This window comes from Tamandua tetradactyla, chromosome 12 (genome assembly GCF_023851605.1).
Source record: "Tamandua tetradactyla isolate mTamTet1 chromosome 12, mTamTet1.pri, whole genome shotgun sequence".
Taxonomy (NCBI): domain Eukaryota; kingdom Metazoa; phylum Chordata; class Mammalia; order Pilosa; family Myrmecophagidae; genus Tamandua; species Tamandua tetradactyla.
The window spans coordinates 31,982,261-32,007,906 of record NC_135338.1 but is presented as its reverse complement, the minus strand read 5'-3'; the positions used below and the strand labels follow the sequence as shown (position 1 = coordinate 32,007,906).

Sequence of the window (25,646 nt, the reverse complement as noted above, 5' to 3'; positions counted from 1 at the left end):
AGGGAACTGAATGACAATATGAAGCGCACAAACATACGTGTTGTGGGTGTCCCAGAAGGAGAAGAGAAGGGAAAAGGAGGAGAAAAACTAATGGAAGAAATTATTACTGAAAATTTCCCAACTCTTATGAAAGACCTAAATTTGCAGATCCAAGAAGTGCAGCGCACCCCAAAGAGAATAGACCCAAATAGGCGTTCTCCAAGACACCTTACTAGTTAGAATGTCAGAGATCAAAGAGAAAGAGAGGATCTTGAAAGCAGCAAGAGAAAAACAATCCATCACATACAAGGGAAACCCAATAAGACTATGTGTAGATTTCTCAGCAGAAACCATGGAAGCTAGAAGACAGTGGGATGATATATTTAAATTACTAAAAGAGAAAAACTGCCAACCAAGACTCCTATATCCAGCAAAATTGTCCTTCAAAAATGAAGGAGAAATTAAAACATTTATAGACAAAAAGTCACTGAGAGAATTTGTGACCAAGAGACCAGCTCTGCAAGAAATACTAAAGGGAGCACTAGAGTCAGATACTAAAAGACAGAAGAGAGAGGTATGGAGTAAAGTGTAGAAAGAAGGAAAATCAGATATTATATATATAATACAAAAGCCAAAATGGTAGAGGAAAATATTATCCAAACAGTAATAATACTAAAAGTTAATGAACTGAATTTCCCAATCAAAAGACATAGAATGGCAGAATGGATTACGACCCAGCAATACCACTGCTAAGTATCTACTCAAGGGACTTAAGGGCAAAGACACAGACGGACATTTGCACACCAGTGTTTATAGCAGCATTATCTACAATTGCAAAGAGATGGAAACAGCCAAAATGTCCATCAACAGACGAGTGGCTAAACAAACTGTGGCGTATACCTACGATGGAATATTATGCAGCTTTAAGACAGACTAAACTTATGAAGCATGTAATAACATGGATGGACCTAGAGAACATTATGCTGAGTGAGTCTAGCCCAAAACTAAAGGACAAATACTGTATGGTCCCACTGATGTGAACCGACATTCGAAAATCAGCTTGGAATATATCATTGGTAACAGAGACCAGCAGGAGTTAGAAACAGGGTAAGATAATGGGTAATTGGAGCTGAAGGGATACAGACTGTGCAACAGGACTAGATACAAAAACTCAAAAATGGACAGCACAATAATACCTAAGTGTAATGTAACTATGTTGGAACACTGAATGAAGCTGCACCTGAAATATAGTTTTTTGTTTGTTTGTTTGTTTGTATCTTTTGTTTTTGTTTTTTCTTTTTCCTTTTTTTATATATATATATATTTTATTAGTATTATTATTTTAATTCTCTTCTCTATATTAACATTCTATATCTTTTTCTGCTGTTTTGCTAGTTCTTTTCCTAAATCGATGCAAATGTACTAAGAAATGATGATCATACATCTATGTGATGATACTAAGAATTACTGAGTGCATGTGTAGAATGGAATGATTTCTAAATGTTGTGTTAATTTCTTTTCTTTTTTTTGATTAATAAAAAAAAATTTTTTTTAAAAAAAGAAGCTCCCCAAAAAGAAAAGTCCAGGACCAGATGGCTTCACATGTGAATTCTACCAAACATTCCAGAAAGAATTAGTACCAATCCTGCTCAAACTCTTCAAAAAAATTGAAGAGGAGGGAAAGCTACCTAACTCATTCTATGAAGCCAACATCACCCTTATGCCAAAGCCAGACAAAGATATTACAAAAAAGGAAAACTACAGACCAATCTCTCTAATGAATATAGATGCGAAACTCAACAAAATTCGAGCAAATTGAATCCAGCAACACATTTAAAGAATTATACATCATGACTGTGCTGGTTTGAAAGGAAGTATGCCCCCTAAGAAAAGCCATGTTTTAATATAAATCCCATTTCTGAAAGGTAGAATAATCCCTATTCAATACTGTATATTTGAAACTGTAATGAGATCATTTCCCTGGTTGATGTGATTTAGTTAAGAATGGTTGTTAAACTGGATTAGGGATGACATGTCTCCACCCATTTGAGTGGGTCTTGATTAGTTTCTGAAGTCCTATAAAAGAGGAAACATTTTGGAGAATGAGAGATTCAGAGAGATTCAGAGAGAGCAGAGAATGCTGCAGCACCACGAAGCAGAGAGTCCACCAGCCAGCGACCTTTGGAGATGAAGAAGGAAAACGCCTCCCGGGGAGCTTCATGAAACAGGAAGCCAGGAGACAAAGCTAGCAGATGATATCGTATTCGCCATGTGCCCTTCCAGCCGAGAGAGAAGCCCTGACTGTGTTCGCCATGTGCCATCTCACTTGAAAGAGAGACCCTGAATTTCATCAGCCTTCTTGAACCAAGGTATCTTTCCCTGGATGCCTTTGATTGGACATTTCTATAGACTTGTTTTAATTGGGACATTTTCTCGGCCTTAGAACTGTAAACTTGCAACTCATTAAATTCTCCCTTTTTAAAGGCCGTTTCACTTCTGGTATATTGCATTCCAGCAGCTAGCAAACTAGAACAATGACCAAGTAGGATTCATCCCAGGTATGCAAGGATGGTTCAACATAAGAAAATCAATTAATGTAATACACCATATCAACAAATCAAAGCAGAAAAATCACATGATCATCTCAACTGATGCAGAAAAGGCATTTGACAAAATTCAACATCCTTTCCTGTTGAAAACACTTCAACAGACAGGAATAGAAGGGAACTTCCTCAACATGATAAAGGGAACATATGAAAAACCCACAGCTAATATCATCCTCAATGGGGAAAAACTGAAAACTTTCCCCCTAAGATCAGGAACAAGACAAGGATGTCCACTATCACCACTGTTATTCAACATCGTGTTGGAAGTTCTAGCCAGAGCAATTAGGCAAGCAGAAGAAATACAAGACATCAAAATTGGAAAGGAAGAAGTAAAACTATCACTGTTTGCAGATGATATGATACTATATGTTGAAAACTCTGAAAAATCCACAGCAAAACTACTAGAGCTAATAAACGAGTACAGCAAAGTGGCAGGTTACAAGATCAACATTCAAAAATCTGTAGTGTTTCTATACACTAGTAATGAACAATCTGAGGGGGAAATCAAGAAACGAATTCCATTTACAATTGCAACCAAAAGAATAAAATATTTAGGAATAAATTTAACTAAAGAGACAAAAGACCTATACAAAGAAAACTATAAGAAATTGTTAAAAGAAATCACAGAAGAACTAAATAGATGGAAGGGCATACCGTGTTCATGGATTGGAAGACTAAATATAATTAAGATGTCAATTCTACCCAAATTGATTTACAGATTCAATGCAATACCAATCAAAATCCCAACAACTTACTTTTCAGAAATAGAAAAACCAATAAGCAAATTTATCTGGAAGGGCAGAGTGCCCTGAATTGCTAAAAGTATCTTGAGGAAAAAAAAACGAAACTGGAGGTCTCGCTGCCTGACTTTAAGGCATGTTATGAAGCTACAGTGGTCAAAACAGCATGGTACTGGCATAAAGATATATTGACCAATGGAATCGAATAGAGTGTTCAGATATAGACCCTCTCATCTACAGACATTTGATCTTTGATAAGGCAGTCAAGCCAACTCACCTGGGACAGAACAGTCTCTTCAATAAATGGTGCCTAGAGAACTGGATATCCATATGCAAAAAAATGAAAGAGGATCCGTATCTCACACCCTATACAAAAGTTAACTCAAAATGGATCAAAGATCTAAACATTAGGTCGAAGATCATAAAACAGTTAGAGGAAAATGTAGGGAAATATCTTATAAATCTTATAATTGGAGGCGGTTTTATAGAATTACACCCAAAACAAGAGCACTGAAGAAAGAAAGAAAGAAATGGGAACTCCTCAAAATTAAACACTTTTGTGCATCAAAGAACTTCATCAAGAAAGCAGAAAGACAGCCTACACAATGGGAGACAATATTTGGAAATGACATATCAGATAAAGGTCTAGTATCCAGAATTTATAAAGAGATTGTTCAACTCAACAACAAAAAGACAGACAATCCAATTACAAAATGGGAAAAAGACTTGAACAGACACCTCTCAGAAGAGGAAATACAAATGGCCAAAAGGCACATGAAGAGATGCTCAATGTCCCTGGCCATTAGAGAAATGCAAATCAAAACCACAATAAGATATCATCTCACACCCTCCAGAATGGCCATTATCAACAAAACAGAAAATGACAAGTGCTAGAGAGGATGTGGAGAAAGAGGCACACTTATTCACTGTTGGTGGGAATGTCAAATGGTGCAACCGCTGTGGAAGGCAGTTTGGCAGTTCTTCAGAAAGGTGAATATAGAATTGCCATATGACCCGGCAATACCATTGCTAGGTATCTACTCAAAGGACATAAGGGCAAAGACATTTGCACACCAATGTTTATAGCAGCATTATTTACAACTGCAAAGAGATGGAAACAGCCAAAATGTCCATCAACAGAAGAGTGGCTAAACAAACTGTCGTGTATACATACGATGGAATATTATGCAGCTTTAATACAGAATAAAGTTATGAAGTATATAACAACATGGATGGACCTTAAGGACATTATGCTGAGTGTGATTAGCCAAAAACAAAAGGACAAATATTGTATGGTCTCACTGATATGAACTGACATTAGTGAATAAATTTGGAATATTTTGTTGGTAACAGAGACCAACAGGAGATAGAAATAAGGTAAGATATTGGGTAATTGGAGCTGAAGGGATACAGATTGTGCAACAGGACTTAATATAAAAACTCAGAAATGGACAGCACAATACTACCTAACTGTAATGTAATTATGTTAAAACACTGAATGAAGCCGCATGTGAAAATGATAGAGGGAGGAGGGCTGGGGGCATAAATGAAATTAGAAAGAAAGATAGATGTTAAAGATTGAGATGGTATAATCTAGGAATGCCTAGAGTGTATAACAATAGTGAAATGTACAATGTACAAATTTTAAAAATGTGTTTGCATGAGGAAGAATAAAGGAATGTCATTATTGTAGGGTGCTGAAAATAGATGGTAATTAATATTTTAAAATGTCACCTTATGTGTGGGACTAAAGCAAAAAATGTTTATTTGTTGATTAACATACATAATGTTGATGTTTTATTTGGTTTGTTAAATTTTTTTAAATCAATAAATTAAAAAAAAAAACGAGCATAATTGTTCAATGGCTTAATGGATGCACAGAGAATAGAAAGAGCAAACAGGGCCAAACGTTAGCTCCAGAATGTAGGTGGAAGTTAGGTGGTGTTCACTGTACAGATTTCAACTTTTCTCTCTGTCTAAGCTCTTCTACCATCCTGTTGCACAGTTCAGTAAATTTACCAAAAATCAATGAGCTGTACACTTAAAACGGGTGAATTCTATGGCAGGCAAACTAGATCTTAATGAAGCCTGTTGAAATGTTTTTCACCATAAAATGTTGGGAGTGGCGGGGGGGGGGGGATGTAAAAGGCCCACTACAGAATATTAAAACAGGAAAAAAAAAATTTTTAATGATGCATAATAGGAGACCTGGAGGAAATACCCTGAATTACAGTGAAACTCAAGTGCTTATTATGTGGTAGTTTGCTTTCCCTTCCTTCTGCTGGCCTCTGCTTTCCAAATTTCCCACAATATGCATACTGCTATATAAAAAAAAAAAAAAAGGTGAAAATTCCTTTCCCACATGGCCTACATCTTGCCTTGGTCCCCAGGGAATATTACAAAAAAATAACAATAATTTGGATTTAAAAAACTTTAGTAGATAGAAAGTCAAGTCTTAGTTTTAATTTTATTTCCTATCACACTTAGGTCAAAACCTTAGATGAAGCTGATTCAGATTCTTCCCCCAGAGTCTGTTGTCCCCTAGAGACAAGCCACCCACATCCCTTTATTCACAGTTCCCAGACCAGGGATTTCTGCCTGGCTGTCCCCTTTATCACCTTTTTTGTTTTTTTAATTTTTACTCTGGCAGCATAGATACAACAAAGATGGTGAACAGAATTAACACGGCTGAATTGTCTACTTGTGAGTGGTTTAAAATGGGCAATGCTACGCTGTCCCCTCGGATTTAAAGCCATCCTTCTGCCAATCCCTGCCTGCCGTGTGGCTTTCCCTCCCCCTTTCCTATTTCTCCAGGTGCAACTCTGAGTCCTGAGCCCTCCCCTCCCCCCTCTGGGCACCCAGATCCATTGGGCCGGGCTTTTCCTTTCCACTCTGTCCCTTCAGGTTGTCCAGGCCACTCTCAAACATGTGGATCCCTGCAGTCCCCCCAGACTCCTTCCTCCCATCCGACTCCACTTCAGCTCGACCCTCATGCATGCGCCAAGTCTGTCCTGAAGAGTTTTCCTGCTGTCACTCTCTAGCTCGACAACGTTCAGTGGTTTCCCTGGGCCTAGGATACAAATTCAGTCTGAAGCCGTTGCCCACAGTCCCACCCCAAGGGACCACCCACCGAGCCTGCTCAGCGCCCCACATCGTGGGGGCCGGATCGGGGAGCCCACTGCTGGACTCTAGAATTACTGAGCACCCCAAACGTGGCCAATGGTAACTGAGGAACTGAGATTCCAATTTTATTTTATTATAATTAATTTTTAAATTTAATAACTGGTATTTGATTCATGTACTGGAAAACATCTAAGAATGTCTGATACAGTCTGAGTATGTGACTCTACTTTTTCAACTTAAGTTTTATGAAATCTAAACATAGACCAAAATCCCAAGAAAATTCAGCATCTACTGAGATACACTGTGAGTGTATACGACACATTGGATTTCAACAATTTAGCATGAGAAAATGAATGTAGATTTTTATTTTAATTACATGTTAAAATACTGTGGGTGTACTGGGTTAGAAGAAATAGTATTAAATATAGATTTACAGTTTTGTTTGGGGATATTTTGCTTTTCTAACATAGCCACTAGACAATTTTAAATTACCTAAGTGGCTCGTTGGAAGGCTGCTCTAGAGAGCAGAGGAAGCAGAAGATGCACTTGTGTGTCCACTTGGACCCCAGGCTTCCATGCGCCTCCTCCAGGCATGCAACAATATGCAGCACAGCTTAGTTACTGTACCAGAAAAAAAGAAAACAGGAAACCACCTGACTTAAGAAACATGAAAATGCTCACACGCAAAATGGCATTGATGGAAAAAAGCAGATGCAAAATTTCATGCACACAAGAAAATACACTAAAGGTTAATGGTAGTCTTGTCTGGGGATGGGATTAAGAGCAATTCACATTTTGTCTACACATCCTACTTTTCTAATTTCTCCAAATTTTCTGCAGTGAACATGCATTATGTTTATAACCACAAAAATAGCAATAAAGACTTTCCAGGGAGGACGGCAGAGTAGGGAGTTCTACGACTCAGGCTTCCCACCAAAACAACTATTAAACAGGCAGAAACTGCCTGAAACAACTATTACAGGGGCCAGAAGAACACTGTACAGCATCCAGGGAAGAACAAGAGAAAGAGGGAGATAAATTAGGGAAAAGAATTGTGAAGTGTTCTCTCCACCTGGCAGCTAGTAGCACCCACCCTCCACCTATGTGGCAGGCCACCACAGGGGCCAGACCCTGGCTTGCTGCTGATGACAGAAAGGGACATAAAAATCCCCTTCCCTAAAAAGAGGAAGGGGCACAGCCAATTGCTGATTGCAGCTTTTCATGAGTGAATTCAGATTGCTGGGTCTCCGCTCTGAGTGCAGCTATTGTTTCAACAGGTCCCAGACAAAAGCAGCAACAGGCATTGTTTCAACCTCCCAGGACAGGGGCGGAGGTGGGGGAGATTTAAAGACACAGGGCTTCCTCAAGGCTGCAGGGACAATTAGCCTGCATTTGCTGGGCAGGCCAAGAAACATCAGCTTCAGAGAAGATTTTGGGTCCATTTTTCACCCCCTCTACAGGATATTTTGGACACACTCTGTATCCTTTCATGGGTCTCTGACCCTAATTTGGCTGGAAAAGACTGACGTGGCAGCGTCCTCACCAGAGTGACCCTCCTCCCAGAACTTACCCTCGAGGCAAAGCAGCTTGAGACAATGAAAGGAGTGTAATAACTCCAGAGGTGCACAGTCTGGGACAAAGGCCCGACTGCATCAAATACCTGGAGAGGCAGATCTGTTTTTTGAGAAAGAGAGGAGAGCCAAAGCCCTGCAAGCAGAGAAATTCCAAACAATGATAAGCATAAGTCCAGGACGAGACAGAAGCCCAGAGAGACAGGGAACCCCTGCATGCTGCATTCGCATTGGGAGAGCTTCCTGACAGTAGGGCTGAAGCTCAAGAAAACCTCTGTTTTATCACCAGATGGTTACAGAACCAAGATACAGATATTCCAGAAAGTAAATCCCAGAGTTACCATATTTAAAATATTAAAATGTACAGTACACAAGAAAATAAGACAAAACAAAGAAACAGAAAATGATGGTCTAGCCAAAGGAAGAAGATAAAAATACAAAAAACACCAACGAAGATGATGAGAACATGGACATTCTGAGTAAAATCTTTTTAAAAATTATCTTAAAAATGCTCAAGGAGATAAAGGAAAGTACAGAGAAATAACTAAGGGATATCAGGAAAACAAATGAACTATATGAGAATCTAGGTAAAGAGACAGAAATTTTAAAAAGGAACCAAACAGAACTACTGGAGTTGAAAATCACAATAACTGAGATGAAAAATGCCCAAGAGGGTATGCTGGTTTGAAAAGATGTATGTACCCTAGAAAAGCCATGTTTTAATCCTAACCCCATTTTATAAAGGCAACGGTTTCTTTTAATCCCTATTCAGTACTGCATGTTAGAAACTTTAGTTAGTTTATCTCCATGGAGATGTGACCCAATCAGTGTGGGGATTAAGCTTGATAGGTGGAGACATGTCTCCTCCCATTCCGGGTGGGCCTTGATTGGTTTTACTGGAATCCTTTAAAAGAAGAAGCACTTTGGGAAAAGCTAGAGAATGACAAAAGAGAAAGCCATGAGATTCTGAGAGAGCAGATCAACAGAGCCACGAGAACGCCATAGCAGAGCCGAGCAGAACCACAAGGCCGAGAGCCCGCACCACCAGAGATACTGGAGATAAAGAAGGAAAATGCCCCTGGGGGCGCTCCATGAAATAAGAAGCTGGGAGAGAAAGCTGAAAAACTTTGCCACATACCCTTCCAGCTGAGAGAGAAACCCTGAATGTCGTCAGCCTTTTTGAACCAAGGTATCTTTCCCTGGATCCCTTAGATTGGACATTTCTATAGACTTGTTTTAATTGGGACATTTTCTTGGCCTTTGAACTATAAACTAGCAAGTTACCAAATTCCCATTTTTAAAAGCCATTCCATTTCTGGTATATGGCATTCCAGCAGCTAGCAAACTAGAACAGAGGGTTTCAAGAGAAGACTGGAGCTGGCAGAAGAAAGAATCAACAAACTAGAAGACAAGACTTTTGAAATGAGTCAGACTGAGTAGAAGAAAGCAAAAAGAAATATTAAAAGTGAAAAGAGCCTAAGACCGCTATGGGACACCATTAAAGGCACCAATATATGCATTATCAGAGTCCTAGAAGGAGGGAAAAAAGAGAGAAAGGGGCAGGAGGAATAGTCAAAGAAACAATGACAGAACTTATCAAACTTAGCAAAATGCACGAATCTGCACATCTAAGAAGCTCAGAGAACACCAAACAGGATAAATTTGAAGAAAAATACACCACATGTTCTAGTTTGCTAGCTGCCGGAATGCAACACACCAGAGATGGATTGGTTTTTAATAAAAGGGGATTTATTTTGTTAGTTCTTCAGAGGAAAGGCAGCCAACCTTCCACTGAGGTTCTCTCTTACATGGGAAGGCACAGGATGGTCTCTGCTGGCCTTCTCTCCAGGCCCCTGGGTTCCAACAACTTTCCCCGGGGTGATTCCTTTCTGCATCTCCAAAGGCCTGGGATGAGCTGCTAGTGCTGAGATGAGGAATGCCGAGTTGCTTAGGCTGTGCTATTTGGCACTCTCTCATTTAAGCACCAGCCAATTAAGTCATTCATTGCAGCAGGCACGCCTCCTAGCCAACTGCAGATGTAATTAGCAACAGATGAGGTTCACGTACCATTGGCTCATGTTCACAGCAACAAAACTAGGTGCCTTCACCTGGCCAAGTTGACAACTGAATCTAACTACCACACCACATCATATACTGATCACACCATCGAATGCAAAAGACAGGGAGAAACCTCCGAAAGCTGCAAGAGACAAGCAACATGCTACCTTCCAGGGAGTCCCAATTAGACCGAAGGTTGATTTCTCATCAGAAGCCATAGAAGCCAAGAAGGCAGTAAGCTGAAACACTTAAAGAGCTGAAGGAAAACAACTGCCAGCCAAGAATTTTATATCCAGTCAGACTCTCTTTCAAAAACGAGGGTGTCTCGATCATGAAGCCTACTCTTCTGACGCTTATGTAGGTAACATAGAAGCTTAGACTACCTATAGGCATGCCTAAGAGTTACTTCTGGGGGACCTCTGTTGTTGCTCAGACGTGGCCTCAGTCTAAGCCCAACTCTGCAAGGGAAATCATTGCCCTCCCCCCTACATGGGACATGACATCCAGGGGTGAAAGTCTCCCTGGAGACATAGGAGAGGACTCCAGGGATGAATTCGGCCCTAGCACCATGGGATCAACAATTATATCCTGACCAAAAGGGGGGAAAGAAGTGTAATTTGTGGAGAGCCGCCTCCCGGGTTGGGCCTAGTGGTCGCGCTGCAGCCTGCTCTAGAGTTCCCCCCGCCCATCGAGTGAGCCAAGATGGCGCCCGCATCCTGCCTCCGCATATGACGTACGCGCCCACCAACCCTATCTTCCAATCACCTCTGTATACGTGGCACTAACCTATTGGGTTTGGGCACAGTATATAAGAGGTTACCCGGACAGGGTGGGTGGAGACGACCCACAGGGAGCCGTACCTGACGGCCGCACAGAGGTTGTCTCCCCGCGGGGTGCTTAGGCCCGCGTGGAACCTGTAACAGAGAATGCAAGCTTAACTCCAGTAAAGGTCTGTGCTCACAACCGCTGCGTGCCTCGAACCCGTGTTTATCACTCGAGTCGGTTTGCCTGCGTCCGTCTCTTTCTCCCCTCCTGTTCCCTTCGCCGGCCGGGGATCAGAAGCTGAACGAGACGGCTGCGGACAAGCCTAGTGGTCGCGCTGCAGCCTGCTCTAGAGTTCCCCCCGCCCATCGAGTGAGCCAAGATGGCGCCCGCATCCTGCCTCCGCGTATCGTACGCGGAGGCAGGATGCGGGCGCCATCTTGGCTCACTCGATGGGCGGGGGGAACTCTAGAGCAGGCTGCAGCGCGACCACTAGGCCCAACCCGGGAGGCGGCTCTCCACAGTAATTAATAAAGTATCAGTGGCAGAGAGGGTTCAAATAGAGTCGAGAGACTACTCTGGAGGTTGCTCTTACGCAAGCTTCACGTAGACCTTGCTACCTATCATAACCTGCCAATCCCCAACCAGGACCATTCCTGCCAATCCTAAAGAATACCTAGGGTATATATAAGATTCCACAAGGGTTCCAGGCACTAGAGTAACTTTCCAGAAACCTACAACCTCCAGATGGGTCCCTGGTCCAGGTAAGTCCTGAAACCTAGCCCAGCCTCTCCAGAACATCAGATAGTTCCATTTCCCTACCCCATACTAGTGACAGACCCTTCCAATATCAAAAATTTAGAATTGCCATAGCCCAAACAACCCCAACGAGAGGGATGGAAAGATCAAAGGTGATGGTGGAGTTATACAGAGAAGATAGGACTTAACAAATGAATATGAATGCTGAATCATTAAACTGATACCTTTTAGTCTCCAGTATTTTAGAGCAGCTAGAAGTAAAAACCTGAAATTGTCCAAGTCTGAAATATGTTCTACAACTAATTGTGGTGCTATGCTTTGAAATTTATAGTTTTTTTGTATATATGTTATTGTTCACAAAAATAGAAGGGAAAAAAAATCGATTGTGATGATAAAGTATTTAAGCCCTCTAGCCTCCTATATCCTGGAGCAGCTAGAAGGAAAACTCTGAGAGGATCATATGGTAGCCCATGACAAATTCTGGATCTGTCCTGTAACTACTTGTTGAAATGTGCTTTGAAAACTATTGCTTTTTTGTTTCTTTGCTTTGTATATATGTTATACTATACAATAAAAAAAGTTAAAAAAAAATTCAGTAAAGCACCCTGCCTCAAGCTGTCTTTTCATATCAACCTTCATGTATCATTCCAAGGTTTCTTTATTGGTCATTCTGAGTTTTCTAGTTTACCGCAGTGCCTTGCAAAAGCACCAGATGAATATATAAAGTAATAAAATGTGGTTGTTATTATGGCTCAACAATAGGAGGTGATAAGTAGTATGAGTGGATTTCTGGTGTTTTTTTTTTTTAATTCTAATTTCTGTTCTGGAGTCATGAAAATATTCTAAAATAGGTCACGGGGATGTATATAAAAGTAGGTGATGGTAATGTAACCAGTGATGTATACTTTGGATGGTTTGTGTGGCATGTGAATATAGTGCAATAAAATTGAAAAAAAAAAAGGGTGTTAAGCTTCAGTAGGGGACCCTACTTAGTCAGTAAAGAGTACATTTTCCTACATATGCAAATATATTTGCAGTATAAATAATTATATCAAATCTATGTAGACATAATCTAAATTTTGTTAACTCTAATGCGTCAATGCAAATTTAGAATTTAGGATTTGGACTCTTTGCCTTATGTACAGGTAGGCTCTTCACTATTTCTTGAATTGAAAGCATATTTCCCCATATAGGGTCAAGTAACTGTCCTGTAATAAGGTGATTATAAATGGAACAGACACTCAGCCTAGTTTTACCACAGTCTTTAGCATCTGGAAATTTGGGAGAGATGCTTTTCCACTCCATTTTAACAATATTCTTTCTATTATACTACCTTGAGTTTTACATGAGTGAATATACTAAATAAGTTGCAATTAAAAAAAAAATTGATTGAGCATTTTGTAACTGAGGCATTGCAGTTCCACTAAATGCTACCATGGAGCCAAGTCAGGGAAAGTTATTTATGTCAGCATTGATTTCACCTGAATTATTTTAGTAAGTCAAAGGGATTTACTATGCTAGAGAAATTTAAGGAAAAATACTAGCAAAAGTAGATGCCTTATCAGAACATGCTGTTGAACTCAATGACCCATAGACATCTTAGCATGTAACTAGTACTTTTAATCCCAAAAAGGCAATCAACTGAACTAAAATTTGCATTTAGTTACGAAATGCTTTTACTGGATTTATGATTAAATCGCTATTAATTACTATATACATCATCTGGAGTGACATCTGAAGTTAAATAGATTTTAAAAATAAGGTTCCTCCTTTGCTTGATTTTATAGGTTTTATTGATCAAATTTCCTTTTTAATAATCGGGTTCAGGGAAATAAGGTAGGTTCTGGGTTTTCTAGTACTGTGGAAAAACTGCAAATATTGGCTATTTATATTCTTAGCCCTAGCTTGCTGAATGAAAAGATTGAGGTGTCTATGCATTAATGAATTAGGAAAAAAAAAAAAAGGATGGCTCTCTGCGTTTGTCAGTAGTCTCAGGATCTCTCCTTTAAGTCATCAGGAAAAACAAAAGGGAATTTTGTAACACAGGGTGAACCTCATAAAGTTTTTGACAAGCCACTGAGGATAGGAGATGAGATACTAGTTAAGAGCATCAACTACCCAGTTAGCTGAGCTGTTCCAAGTTAAGGTACAGGAATCAGCTTTCCTTGGACCAGCAGGGTTTTAGCCACATTGTTACCTGCCAGTAAATCAAATCCCAATTTTCTCCCCCTTTGAAACAGGTGTCTTGGTTAAATAAATCTATCTTACAAGCTTTTAAAACGAAAATTATTGGTCTAAATTCATGGCAGGTGCCTTAATTTTTGCTTTGAGTCAAATCATGCCATATTATAACTTCCCTTGGTTTACTATAGATAATTGGCTTTAAAATGTTGGGTTTTTCAAAATGTACAATGTCTTGATTAATATTACTGTTAAATTGGTATAGTTGCGTTAATTTTACATATATAAAATTGCCTTCCCTTTAACTTCATGTGTAATTTACCATGTAAGCACATTTTATATTAAGGGTAGATTATGCTTATTTGGTTAAATGAAAACTGTATCTTATTTGCTTTATCCTTTAGAAAATAAAGTTCCCTGAATATTTTAAAAAATAATAAATAAAATTCTGTCTGTCCTAGTCAGTGCTATTCTCTGTTAAACTGCTTTTAATGAAAAGTTATAAAGTTTTCTTAACCATCTGAGTAACCCTGCCTAAAAGATAAAAGTTTTACATCACATCAGAATAATATCCTTGCTAATATTTATGTTAACTTTATTATTGCTTATTTAAAAAAAGCTTTCTCACTCTTAAAAGAAAACTTACAAAGGATTTGTTCTCTCAGTTTGTAAAAGTGAGGTGCTAAAATAGTTTAACATGTTACATAAAAAGTGCTAAAGACGTATTATAATAATTAAGAAATTTTCTAACCTATTACCTAAATTTGCATGGGCAAAATTATTCACGTATTTTTAGATTTAAAATTCCTAAAAAATTAATGTTTTCATTGTTCATGTTATATCCTAATATAATCTGCATAATATAAAACAACCAAACTTATTTATAGTTATACTACTTTAAGACTTCTCTAAAAGCACAGGTGGTTTCAGCTATATGTCAGAAATTCATCTTCAACAAAAGGACTTTAAAAGAGAAGTAAAGCAAGTATAAAAACTGTGTTCTAGCTGTTAATTAACTTAACCATAGCAAGTGTACAAAGGTAGAACAAGACAAAACTTTCACTATAATTTGAAGTTGATAACCTCAATATAAAACAACTGTCTGGTGTTATTTCTAAAAGGAAATTCATTTTAAAACGCTTTTTAAAAAGTAAAGTTTAAAGTATAAGCTCTTACAGCAATCACATTTCTCCTAATTATTTATTCCTGTTATTTCTAAATTAATTGCTCCTGAATTCTGAAATGCTATGCTCTCTGAATAACCTAGTAGTTCCCTAGAACTTTAACTAACTATGTAACACCCACGATTCAGTTAAAGTTCTCCAGCTCTGAAAGGCAGCATTACTATGCAGCAACATGTAAATATTGCTGATCGTTAGGACTAAAATAAACATAATATTGTCTATTCTAAAACTTTTGCTTTTATTTGAAACCAAAAAAGAGCCAGAATATTTTAAGCAAAAAATAATAATGATGATGATGATAATATATATATCTGCAAAGTCCCTTAAAGAAACAAACCATAAATCTATTAAACTCCCCACCTGGGGAATTCCTTCATTCTCTTAAGCAATGATGGCTCCCAATTTAATAAGCTAAAGCCCTACCCCCAGAGACTTTAGTGCAGAAAGCAAAACTAATTGCCCTCACCTGAGCTCTAGAACTAGGAAAAGGGAAAAGGCTATGCCTTTTCTCACAGGTCCTCTATGCTCACATAGCAGCGTAAAAAAAAAAGCAAAACTTTCTCCTGATTAAATACCAGTCAATTTCTTAAACGTCGTGCTCTTACCAAGAAAAAAAATAGTGGCAATTCATTGCCCTGGCCATCAGAAAATATTACTTAACATCTGTCGAGGGAATAACTGAGCCGACACAGCAGCCGAGGGACGCGCAGCCCCATCAGTCAAGCCCCTTCTAAGCTGCCTGCCTACACCCTTTAGCTTGCACACGCACCCTCTTAGTCTCCAATTAAGAACGAGCTGCCCAAATAAGAGTCACTCTTGGACCTGAAAGATGTCATATCCTTCCCTCTCCGTCAGCCTCAATTGGCCAGCGCGTCTCCTAAACCTGCTCACTGCTATCCTCCTCATGCTATTAATTGGCCCTTGCGTTCTTAAGCTTTTCACCAAGTTTATTTCTTCCAAGCTTTTCACACCAACCCAATGTGGATGGGAGGATTTTCGGCCATTCCAACCGTTCCTCTGAACTCCCCCCTTCTCCACTGAAATGAGGTCATTCGGACAGTCTACGCCCTTGAGATGCCAAAAGCAGCTACAGAAGACAGACCCTTCATCCCTCAGGACCCCTCGGGATTAAGGGGCAGGCTAGAACAGGAAGAGAGGGGAGAGAAAACAAAAAAAAAAGGGCGGGCCATGGTGGCTCAGCAGGCAGAGTTCTCGCCTGCCATGCTGGAGATAAATAAATAAATACATTTGAACTATATTCATAAGTAATTAAAGATTCTATGCATTAAAAAAAAAAAACATGAAGGAGCCCTTAAAAGCAAGGTTAATCAAGGTCAGGCGGGCCCGTGTCCTGGACAGCCTGCCCAGGGGCTCCCACTTACTTATGGGAACCAACAGCGGCAGCCCACCCATCTGAGGTCAAAGGACCCCCACCTGAGTGAGTCATCTACAGAGAAGGGTGGAGCCGACTGGCCCACCCAAATGCCATATCTACCACCAGGCACCGCCCTGGAGAAAAGGGAGGAGAAAAGAAACCCTGACCAAGGAAGGGAGAGGGAGAGTAAGTAAAGTGAATCTACAAAAGCAAACGGCAGGCGGTGTGACGGTGGCTCCGTGGCAGAGTTCTCACCCGTCGTGCCAGACACCCAGGTTTGATTCCTGGTGCCTGCCCATGCAAAAAGAAAAAAATAAAATAAAAGTAAAGAGCTATGTTTAAGAAGGAAATGGCCCCACACTGCCCCTTGCCTCTGTCCTCCTGCAAGAGTGCCCACATGCCCCCTGCATGCATACTCAGTAAATTTTCTACCTACTTGCTCTAAAAAAAAAGAAAAAGAGAACACGAGATACCGTTTCACACACATTAGAATGGATGCTATTAAAAAAAAAAAAAAAAGCTGTCGAGAAGGTGAAGAAATAGGAACTCTCATTCATTGTTAGTGGGAATGTCAAACGGTGCAGCAGCCAATGTGACACAGTTTGGCAGTTCCTCGGGAAGCTAAATATAGAATTACCATATGACTCGGCAATGCCACTACCAGGTACATACACCAAAGAACTGAAAGCAGGAACTTGAAGAAGTATTTGCACACCAATGTTCACAGCAGCAAATTATTCACAATTGCCACAAGACGGGAATAATCCATGTCCATCAACTCATGAATGGATAAACAAAATGTGGTCTATGCATACAACAGATTATTACTCAGCCCTAAAAAGGAATGAAGTCCTGATACAGGCGACAACATGGAGGAACTTTAAAGACATCATGTTGACCGAATAAGCCAGACGCAAAAGGACAACTATTTTATGATCGCACTGATTTGAAACAATTAGAATAAGCAAAGTCAGAGTCAGAATCTAGACTATAGGTTACCAGGGGATGTGGTGAGGATAGGGAATGGGAAATCAAGGCTTAAAATGTCCAGTGTTCTATGTGGAATGATGGAGTTTTAATAATGGATGGCGGTGATGGCAGCACAACATTGTGAATGCAATTACCAGCAGTGAATTACATATATCTGAATATGATTAAAAGGAGAAATGTTAGATTGCATTTACGGTAACAGAATGAAAACATTTAAAAAAAAAAATCACGGAACTACCAACACAGGAGTAGTCAACAGTGAACCCTAAATGAAACCACAGACTTGGGTTAATTATGCAATAATAAAAAAGTGCCATCATAGATTGGGACAAAGTTCCACACCAATGCAAGATGGTGGTGGGCTGGTACATGGGAATTCTATATTTAATGCATGAATGTTATGCAAACCCACAACTTCTAACTTCTCTAACAAAAAAATGAAGTAAAGGGAAAGGACCGATGTGGGAAGAAAAAAAAAGGAGCAGCAGTAAGAGCTTACTGCTAATAGGCCAAACAAGCTGTATACAAACCACTGCAGGCCAAGGAAGGCTAAGTCACAACTGGACAGCGTGCCAGGGGGTATGGGCAAGGGGGAAGTTGCTCCTTCCAAGCGGAGAAAACTGGGCTAGCTTTGTGAGGTTGCACAGAGTTGGACTTTCACTGTCAAAGGCTTTAGTAGACGAGATGAGGGGAAGAGGCTTCCAGGTGGCCAGCACAGGACAGGCAAAGGCCCTGAAGCAGCAAATGCCCGCTGGGCTTGGCGTGGGGGAGAGGCTCAGCAGGGCTCCTCCCTGCCTCCCGTCCTTACCCTGGGGCAGATGGCAGGGCTGCGTGTTACAGGGCTCCACCTCCGCTGGCTTCCATGGCTGCAGGCTGCCGCACCGGCCGGGCGGCCCCGCCGCACAGACCACCTGCCGCTTCCGAGTGCCCGAGCGGCAGCTCCTGGAGCACTGGGCCCATGGGGCGGGCGGGGAGGGGACCCTGAGGCTCGGAGTGGGGCCACCCACAAGGGAGGGAGGAAGGGGGACTCACCAACCGACAGAGACCCAAGGAACCCAGCCCCCCGGTGTGAGGGGGAGGGCGTGGGGCAAACACTCACCAGACTCCAGGCACTGACGTGCCAAGCCTGGTCACTGAGGAGAGGACAGTCGTCACGCACACAGGGCTCGGTGAGGGGTGGCCGGTCCTCCAAAGAGCATGCCGTGGCGTGGAGCACAGACCCCTCGTCACTCTGGCAAGTGACAGTCCGGGTCCGGACTCCAGGGCCGCAGCTGACCGAGCACTGCAAGGGTCCAGCTGTCAGCAGGAGCTGACCCCGCCCAGAGGAGCCAGGTCAGCACGGACCACTGGAGGCCCACAGCCTGGCACGGAGGGTAGACAGCACCCTCAGCCCATGTCCAGCTCCCAGGCCCAGAGAGGCCAAATAACTGCCCTAAGGTCACATAGCCTGAATCATGGCAACAGATTGAGGATTATTTCCCACATCCACTCACTTGTGCCCTGAAAATATGTAGGCATTAGAAGCAATGACCAACAGCCCCAGATATAGCCAGGATACCCTCTTTCCTTCTCACCTCCACCCCCGTCCCCTATTCCCCCAAAGCGATGCTCTCAGCACAGAGGAGACTCCATGCTAACCCAGAGCCTTACCTGTCCTGCCCTGGGGTCCTAAAGAAGGAAGAAGGGCACTGGACCAGGAGACCAAGTACCTGCTTCTAGTCCCAGCCTTGTCCCAGCTTCTAAGACATCCTGTTAGGTTCCATTGCCTCCCCCAGATCTCAATTTCCACATTAGAGGACAAGCCTCCTGGCTCGGCCTGGCCCTGCCCTGCTGCAGCCCCTGGTTTCCACCCCACCCCCAACCCACCTGGACCAGAAGCCTCACCTCTCCCCAGGGCTCTGAGCTCCAGGCCGCGCAGCGCTGCAGGTTGCAGGCCTGAGTGGTAGGGGGCTTCCCAGGCAGGCCTGCACACTCGGCCTCCTCGGCAGCCTCCTCGGCAGCCTCCTGGACGCCATCCCCACCGGTGGAGACACAATAGACAGAGCGGAACTGGAAGCCGCCTCCGCAGGAGGCCGAGCAGGAGGCCCACGGGCCCGTCTTCCAGCTGGCAGGGAGCGGGAATCTGGTAAGACTGGCCCAGGGCAGGGGCTGCAAACCAGCCCTGAGGGGAGACCAGCTGTCTCCAAGGCAGTGGACTGAGCCCTCTGCCCCTCCCAGCCCATCCTCCGGAAATAAGGGCCTGTGCAAGTGGGGAGCAAAGAGCAAGGCAAAGGCCAAGACCCTGGCTGCCTCCTGCTACTGTGCACCCCCGGACAGACGGCATTCCCTCTGGGTCCGACCTCAGACGTGGGCATCTCCCTGAGGGGCTGTGCTCGCTGTGTGTGGCGTGGCCCTGCCTGGAGCTGGTGCCCAAGGACCACAGGCAGGGGCAGCCCCTGAGGGAGCCCGTGGCCGGCAGATCACCTGTTTCTGCACACACTGCGGGCCCCAGCAAGGCACCATAATTCGGGCTGGTGCAGGTGAGATGTGCACCGATGCAAGGGCATCAACCCGGCCGGCCCCGTGCTCAGATCCACAGGGACCCCCACACCTTCCCCACCCAGGTGCCACCCGAAGAACGAGCTGAGCTCTTCAGAAGCACACACAGGCAGACACATTGCCCTCCAGAGAAAAAACAGCTCAGGGCCTCACATGCTCGGCCCCCTCCGGCCATCCGCCCCCACTGGAAGCTGCCCCCTCTGCACCCCAGCCACAGCTGTAGGGGGCCCTGGCCCACCCAACCTCCTCAAGTCCACACCCAAGCAGCTTAGAGACCCCCCTCCTTTCCCATCCAAGTTCTGGGGAGAGGAGGCTGGCAGGGCCTCACCGCTTGGTCTGCGGGCAGGATTGGGGGTTGCAGGGGCGGTGGTCGGCTGGCCGTGGCTGCCTCTGGCACATGTGGTCGGGGTAGGCCTCGCCGTCGCTGGTGCAGAACACCCGGCGGGACTGGTGGCCTGTGGGGGGCCCGGCTGTCAGCAGAGTCACCAGACACTCCCCGGGCCAGGGCTGCTCTGGACACATCCCAGGCGCAGTTCCTGCGTGAGCCTCAAATGGCCCCCAGGGGTTGGTGCTATTGTCATCCCCAATTTACAAATGATGAAGCTGAGGCTGGGTGGCGAAGTAGGGGGAGGCTGGCTAGGAGGGACACCTGGTCATCAGCTCCAGGCGTTGTGTCAGTCTCCGACAGCCTGCCCCTCTGCTGAGATGCGCCACCTCTGAGGAGCCCCCCGGTCCTCTTAGCTTGGGTCAGGGGTCCTTCCTTGAGTTGCCCAAAGTGCCCCCAAGGGTGTGGGAACTCTCCCCTACTCGTGTCTCTGCCCTACAGGACTGTAAGCGCCTAGAGGAGAGGACTTGTCCATGGTGGTGGGAAGTGCCTGGCACCCCGTGGAGGCTGGGGGCTGGGGGGTGGGGAGTGGTAGGCTGCCCGCTGTGCCCTCACCTCCACCACACGCAGCGCTGCAGTCGCTCCATGAGCCGTGGCTCCAGCTGAAGCCGGGGTCGGGGGCCCTCAGCGGCAGGTAGTACTCGTAGCGGATGCCGGGGTTGGGCTCCTGGCTGATGAGCTGCCACGGAGGGTCCTGGCTGAGGTGGGGTCTGCTGCCAGCTGGGCGGTGTCCCCCACCCCCATACCCACCCCACCCCCAGGCCCAGAGGACCCCAAACCCATGTCCAGGGCTAGACAGCCTCGGGGGACCAGGAGCACCCCCCCCCCCCCGCCCCACTCACCTCGATGACCAAGGGCTCCGAGGTGGGGCCTCGGGCAGCGAGCCGCTCGGGGGCCAGGTCGCCCTCAGTGCCCCGCTCATACCGCAGGACGGTGCTGGCTGCGGGCAGGGCGCGGGCTGGCTCGATGGCCCAGTGCCCGTTGAGGTAGTACTCGCCGTGCACGCTCTTCACCGCTGTGCAGGGGGACGGGCCTCAGCCAGGGCCAGTGGGGGCTCCCCGCTCCCCCACCACCACCACCACCACCGCCGCCCTGCAGCCCCAGCCCGCCTTGGCCCCACACCGGGGCTCTCGCTCACCCAGGAAATTCCTGCTGGCAGCAGCCTCCTCAATGAGGATGCTCGTGGCCCCCACGGGGACAATGAGGACCTGGTTGTAGCCTGAGGGAGGCGGAGAGGAGGTTTTCGGGGTGGAAGGTGGGTGCTGAGCAATCCTCCTGCCTTGGGCCAACCAGGCAGAGGAAGGAGCTGCCCCTGAAGATGCTAAGTGTCAGGGCAGCACAGAACCGGGTCGGCTCGGGGAAGGCCAGGGGGAGAGCATTCTGGGGAGGAAACAGTGTGTACAGAGGCCAGGGGGGTAGGGGACACTCAGAACCAACTGGGAAGTGGAGGGGCACAGAGGGGACAAAAGGGGGAAGGGGTGACGAGGGGCACACAGGTGGCAGCTCAGTGAGCAGGGGCTCTGTGGGAGGGTTGCACTGAGGCCACAGGGAGCCTTTTAGGCCTGGCCTGAGCACCAGCATCAGACTCTCTGGGCACCAGGGAGGGGTACGGGGCCTCGAGGGTCGGCCAGAGTGGGAGATGGGTAAGGAAGACCTCCCCACCACCCCCCACCCACCGAACCCTGGCTCCTGGCCCCTCTGTGCTCTCTTACCTCTGCTCAGGTTGTTTGCATCAAAGGTGCCTGTGATGGGGTAGCAGGACGCGCCGTTGCCCCCACACTGCAGACACTTGTCCTCCTGCTTGGACGAGTCTAGCTTGTGGTCACAGCCCACAACCTGCCGGGCAAAGAAGAGGGAGAGTTGGGAGAGACTAGGGGGACTGAGGGACACCCCAAGATTCAGACCCCAGCCCCCACACACTGAGCATGTCCTGAATGCTCAGTAGCTAATCATTAGCAGACCATGATGGCTGAGTCCAGCATGCACCTGGCTTATGCTTGACAATCCGCTCCTGTTGCCTGCTCAGCACCATCTCCCCTCTTCTGGCAACACCACCTGATTTTCCCTTTGGAAGCTACCTCACTCCCACAATGGGTAATGGGCAATGAGCAGGCTAAACCCTTGGCTCAAAGAGATGGTGTTGAGGGGTGACCCCAAGCCAAGCCCAGCCCAGCAGAGGCAACCCCAGATTGTTACAACTCCAGGAATGAGGTCCTCTGCCCCCAGGGAGGTGGCCGGCTGGTGCAGGAGGATTCTGGAGCTGCTGCTGGCCATCTTGCTACCTCACAGGGAGAACCCACTGGAGAATGGTCTGAATCAGAAGACAGCAAAGTCAAGGGGCAAGGAGAGGTCCATTCCTAGCAGCATTGTTCAGGCACCAGGAGCCAGCCAGCCAGTCCCAGAAATTTTTGGCTTCTGTCAATTTAGCTGGGCTTCTGTGGCATGCCACCCACAGGGCTGCTCTTATTTGGGGACTTGAGCTCTCAAGGGCAAAGAGGTAAGAGATTCACGAGGCATTTGTAATATGATGCACCCAGAAGCTGGGCTTCAGAGTCCAGATAGCTTGAGAAGGAGACAAGCTCACAAGGACTCCGTGGCTCTGCAGGGGCTGGGGCGGGGCAGCACCGGCTGTGGCCACCAGTCTGCTCAGAGGTGGGGGAGAGGCAAGGGACACAACTCACGCGGCAGCTGCCGTCCACACAGACGTCCCGTCTGCCAGGCTCACAGGGTGTCCCGTCTACCACGGCCTCCCTGTGCTTGTAGTAGAAGTTCTCCCCCTTGGGGATGCAGTTCAATTCACACTTGTTTGGGGCTGGGGAGGGTGAGAGGCGAAAGCTGAGACCCCAAGGTTCAACAATGACCTTCTCTGGGGCCCAAAGTCCACGAATGGCTAGGAGAGAAAGCCCCTGCAGCAGTCCCCCTCTGTGACTCAGGCTCTCACCCGCACCCCAGGGAGAAGGGATGTTTCTCCACCCAACTGCTGCATCTCTGGGAATCAAGGGGAAGAAATAGCCCAAAATAAGGGAACAGCTGTAGGCCCTTCTCAGCACCATTTATAACAGCCCATGTGTTAACAATAGGCCACTCTTTAAGTAAATTCTCAATGAATGGAATACTTAGGCATGTTGATTTGACAAGGGTTCTAGAATATGGCAATGGGGATTTTGAAGTTAAGGAGCAATGTTTAAAAGAGATCTCAAAATGATGGGGACCGGGATAGCAAAAGGCCTGGCCTGGACAACAGCGGCCCACGCCCCCATCCTGGGGGACGTCCCGGAGCCCGGGCGCCTGCCCACTTACCCCCGTAATAGGGTAGCCACTTGTACCGCCTGCCCTGGAACTCCTCGCCGTCGAAATGCGAGCACTGCTCGGCTCGGAAGTCCCGGGCGCCGTCGGGGCAGCTCTGCGGCGGCCCGAGGGGAAGGTGGATCCCGCGGCCGGGGCTCCCACCGCCGCCCACCCCTCCCAGAGGTCGCAATCCCGCTGCGTCCACGCCCCTGGAGGCGGAGTTCGAGCCCCGGGACTTGCGCGCCTTCCCTCCAGCGCGCTTTGGGCTGCCTTCGGGCAAACGGGGCGGGAGACTAGGCCAGTCACGCGGGACGCCGGGGAGGGAGGCGCCTGGGGAGGGAGGCGCCTGGGGGTCCGGGGCAGGGTGGTTTGGGGAACCCCCCTCATCCCCACCCGGGCTCCGCGAGCTTTACCTCGGTGCTGCACGAGCGGTGGCTCCGAGCGGGGCCCACGCAGCCGGAGCCCCCATCTCTCCTGCCGGAGGAGACCAGCGAGAAGACGCGCCCTTCCACCTCCCGCCAACACCCCGCGCCCCGACCTCCCCCGCCCAACGCTCTCCTCAGCTTGGGCCCTTCCGCAGGGGTCCCGGTGGGCAGGGCGGGCGGGAGGGGCTGCAGGGTGAGGAGGGGGTGAGCGCACACAAAATCCCCTGTAGTAGGAACTTAGAATAATACTAGCTCCATATCTGTTTTTCTTACAGAGTTCTTAGGAACAAAGAGTTAAATCCACTGACAGGGAAAGTAATTACCTCTTCTTTTTTTTGCATCCCACCCTTTCTGTAGGTGCTTTAAAAATCATTGGAAATGGGAAACATCCAGACTTGACAAAGTGGTTGAGAGTCAAGAAACCACTCAAGTAAGGCAGTGAACTTTTTTGGGTCAAGATTATTCATTCATTCAAAAAACGTTTGTTCACTGCGTCTGGCACTGCATTATGATTTAGGGACCCAGGAGTGAATGAAAAAGACAGGGCTCCAGCTCCTCAAAAAAATAAGGCTGACTGTTGAAATCAGAATGTAAATAATACACGGGAAATGCCTCAATATTCCACTAATGCTGCTTCTGTAACCAAGAAATTAAGATTTAAGGGATGATTTTGATTACCGAATCATTATATAGACATTCCTTTTTGCTTTCTGGTGTATTGGAATAGACAGGGAAATTCCTGAGATCTCTAAATTGTAATCCACCTGCCTTGATCTCTAATAATGATTACATAGCCCTTATCTTCTGCCCTGTGATTGTAAAAACCTTGTGACTAACCTTCACTCGAACACCGTTATCCAGTTTTTCAACTTTCAATCCATAATCACTAAAGACCGCCCTTAATGTTTATTAACGAAGGGTCTTAGGTCAGCCTAGAACTAACCCACCCCAAATCTAAAGTTTTCTTGATAACTGAGACTACTCAGTAACTTAAACTGTAAAAATGAGTCACCTGTACCTCATTCGGCCATTGTCTTACACATGGCCTGGGAGGGAGCATGTAAACAGTCTGCACGTGCTCAATAATTAAATCACCTCTAGTTACATCATCTGGGGCCATGGTGCTCTTTATCCTAAATCCTGCCTGCCTTTTCTCTAATAAAACTACCCGAATTACTGCAGTTCAGGGAGATAGACTTTGGGCCGCTAGCCCATCTGCTCTCCTACTGCGCATCTAGTAATAAACTCTTTCTCTCTTTGAAAACCCAGTGTCTCAGGAATTGGTTATTTAGCATGTTGGGCAAAAGAACCCACGGCCTTTGTCTGGTAATACTTCCGGAACAATTATGTTGCCGCGGTGGCTCTGCCCCCTGGCCCAGCGTTGGCCGAGGATCTAGCAGTCGGCTGCATCGGTGCCTGTCGTCTTTTACCAGGCAGCGCACACCAACCTCCCCTACCTCTGGGAAGGGCAGTGGCGCTCCCGGAAGCTGATGCCCCCTCCGCAGGTCCGACTGCAGGGACTCCACTCGCCCCAGGGGCCCCAGATGTCGACCTGCAGCCTCTGCCGCTTCACCTTTCGGGCCTGGAGGAAAAGACACGCCCAGAGGCCCAGGTCAGCTCCTAGCTTCCACTGAAACCCTGGGCAAGGCTGGGGTGGGAGGACACCACCACCTCGGAGCTGG

At 45.9% G+C, this 25,646-nt stretch overlaps 1 protein-coding gene across 3 annotated transcripts in view; it reads right to left on the bottom strand.

Annotated features, from left to right (window-relative positions):
• PAPLN (papilin, proteoglycan like sulfated glycoprotein) overlaps positions 1-25,646 on the bottom strand; it is a 50,009-nt gene that overhangs the window by 17,646 nt on the left and 6,717 nt on the right. For all 3 annotated transcript variants that reach the window (XM_077122966.1, XM_077122965.1, XM_077122967.1), the window contains exons 3-14: positions 25,422-25,546; positions 23,953-24,013; positions 23,552-23,654; positions 22,933-23,063; positions 21,964-22,087; positions 21,390-21,470; positions 21,094-21,266; positions 20,807-20,930; positions 20,195-20,321; positions 19,213-19,432; positions 18,428-18,610; positions 18,137-18,278 (exon numbers count right to left, since the gene is read on the bottom strand). In XM_077122966.1, the coding sequence (XP_076979081.1) occupies positions 18,137-18,278; positions 18,428-18,610; positions 19,213-19,432; positions 20,195-20,321; positions 20,807-20,930; positions 21,094-21,266; positions 21,390-21,470; positions 21,964-22,087; positions 22,933-23,063; positions 23,552-23,654; positions 23,953-24,013; positions 25,422-25,546 (1,594 nt within the window). The remainder of the gene's footprint in view (positions 1-18,136; positions 18,279-18,427; positions 18,611-19,212; positions 19,433-20,194; positions 20,322-20,806; positions 20,931-21,093; positions 21,267-21,389; positions 21,471-21,963; positions 22,088-22,932; positions 23,064-23,551; positions 23,655-23,952; positions 24,014-25,421; positions 25,547-25,646) is intronic.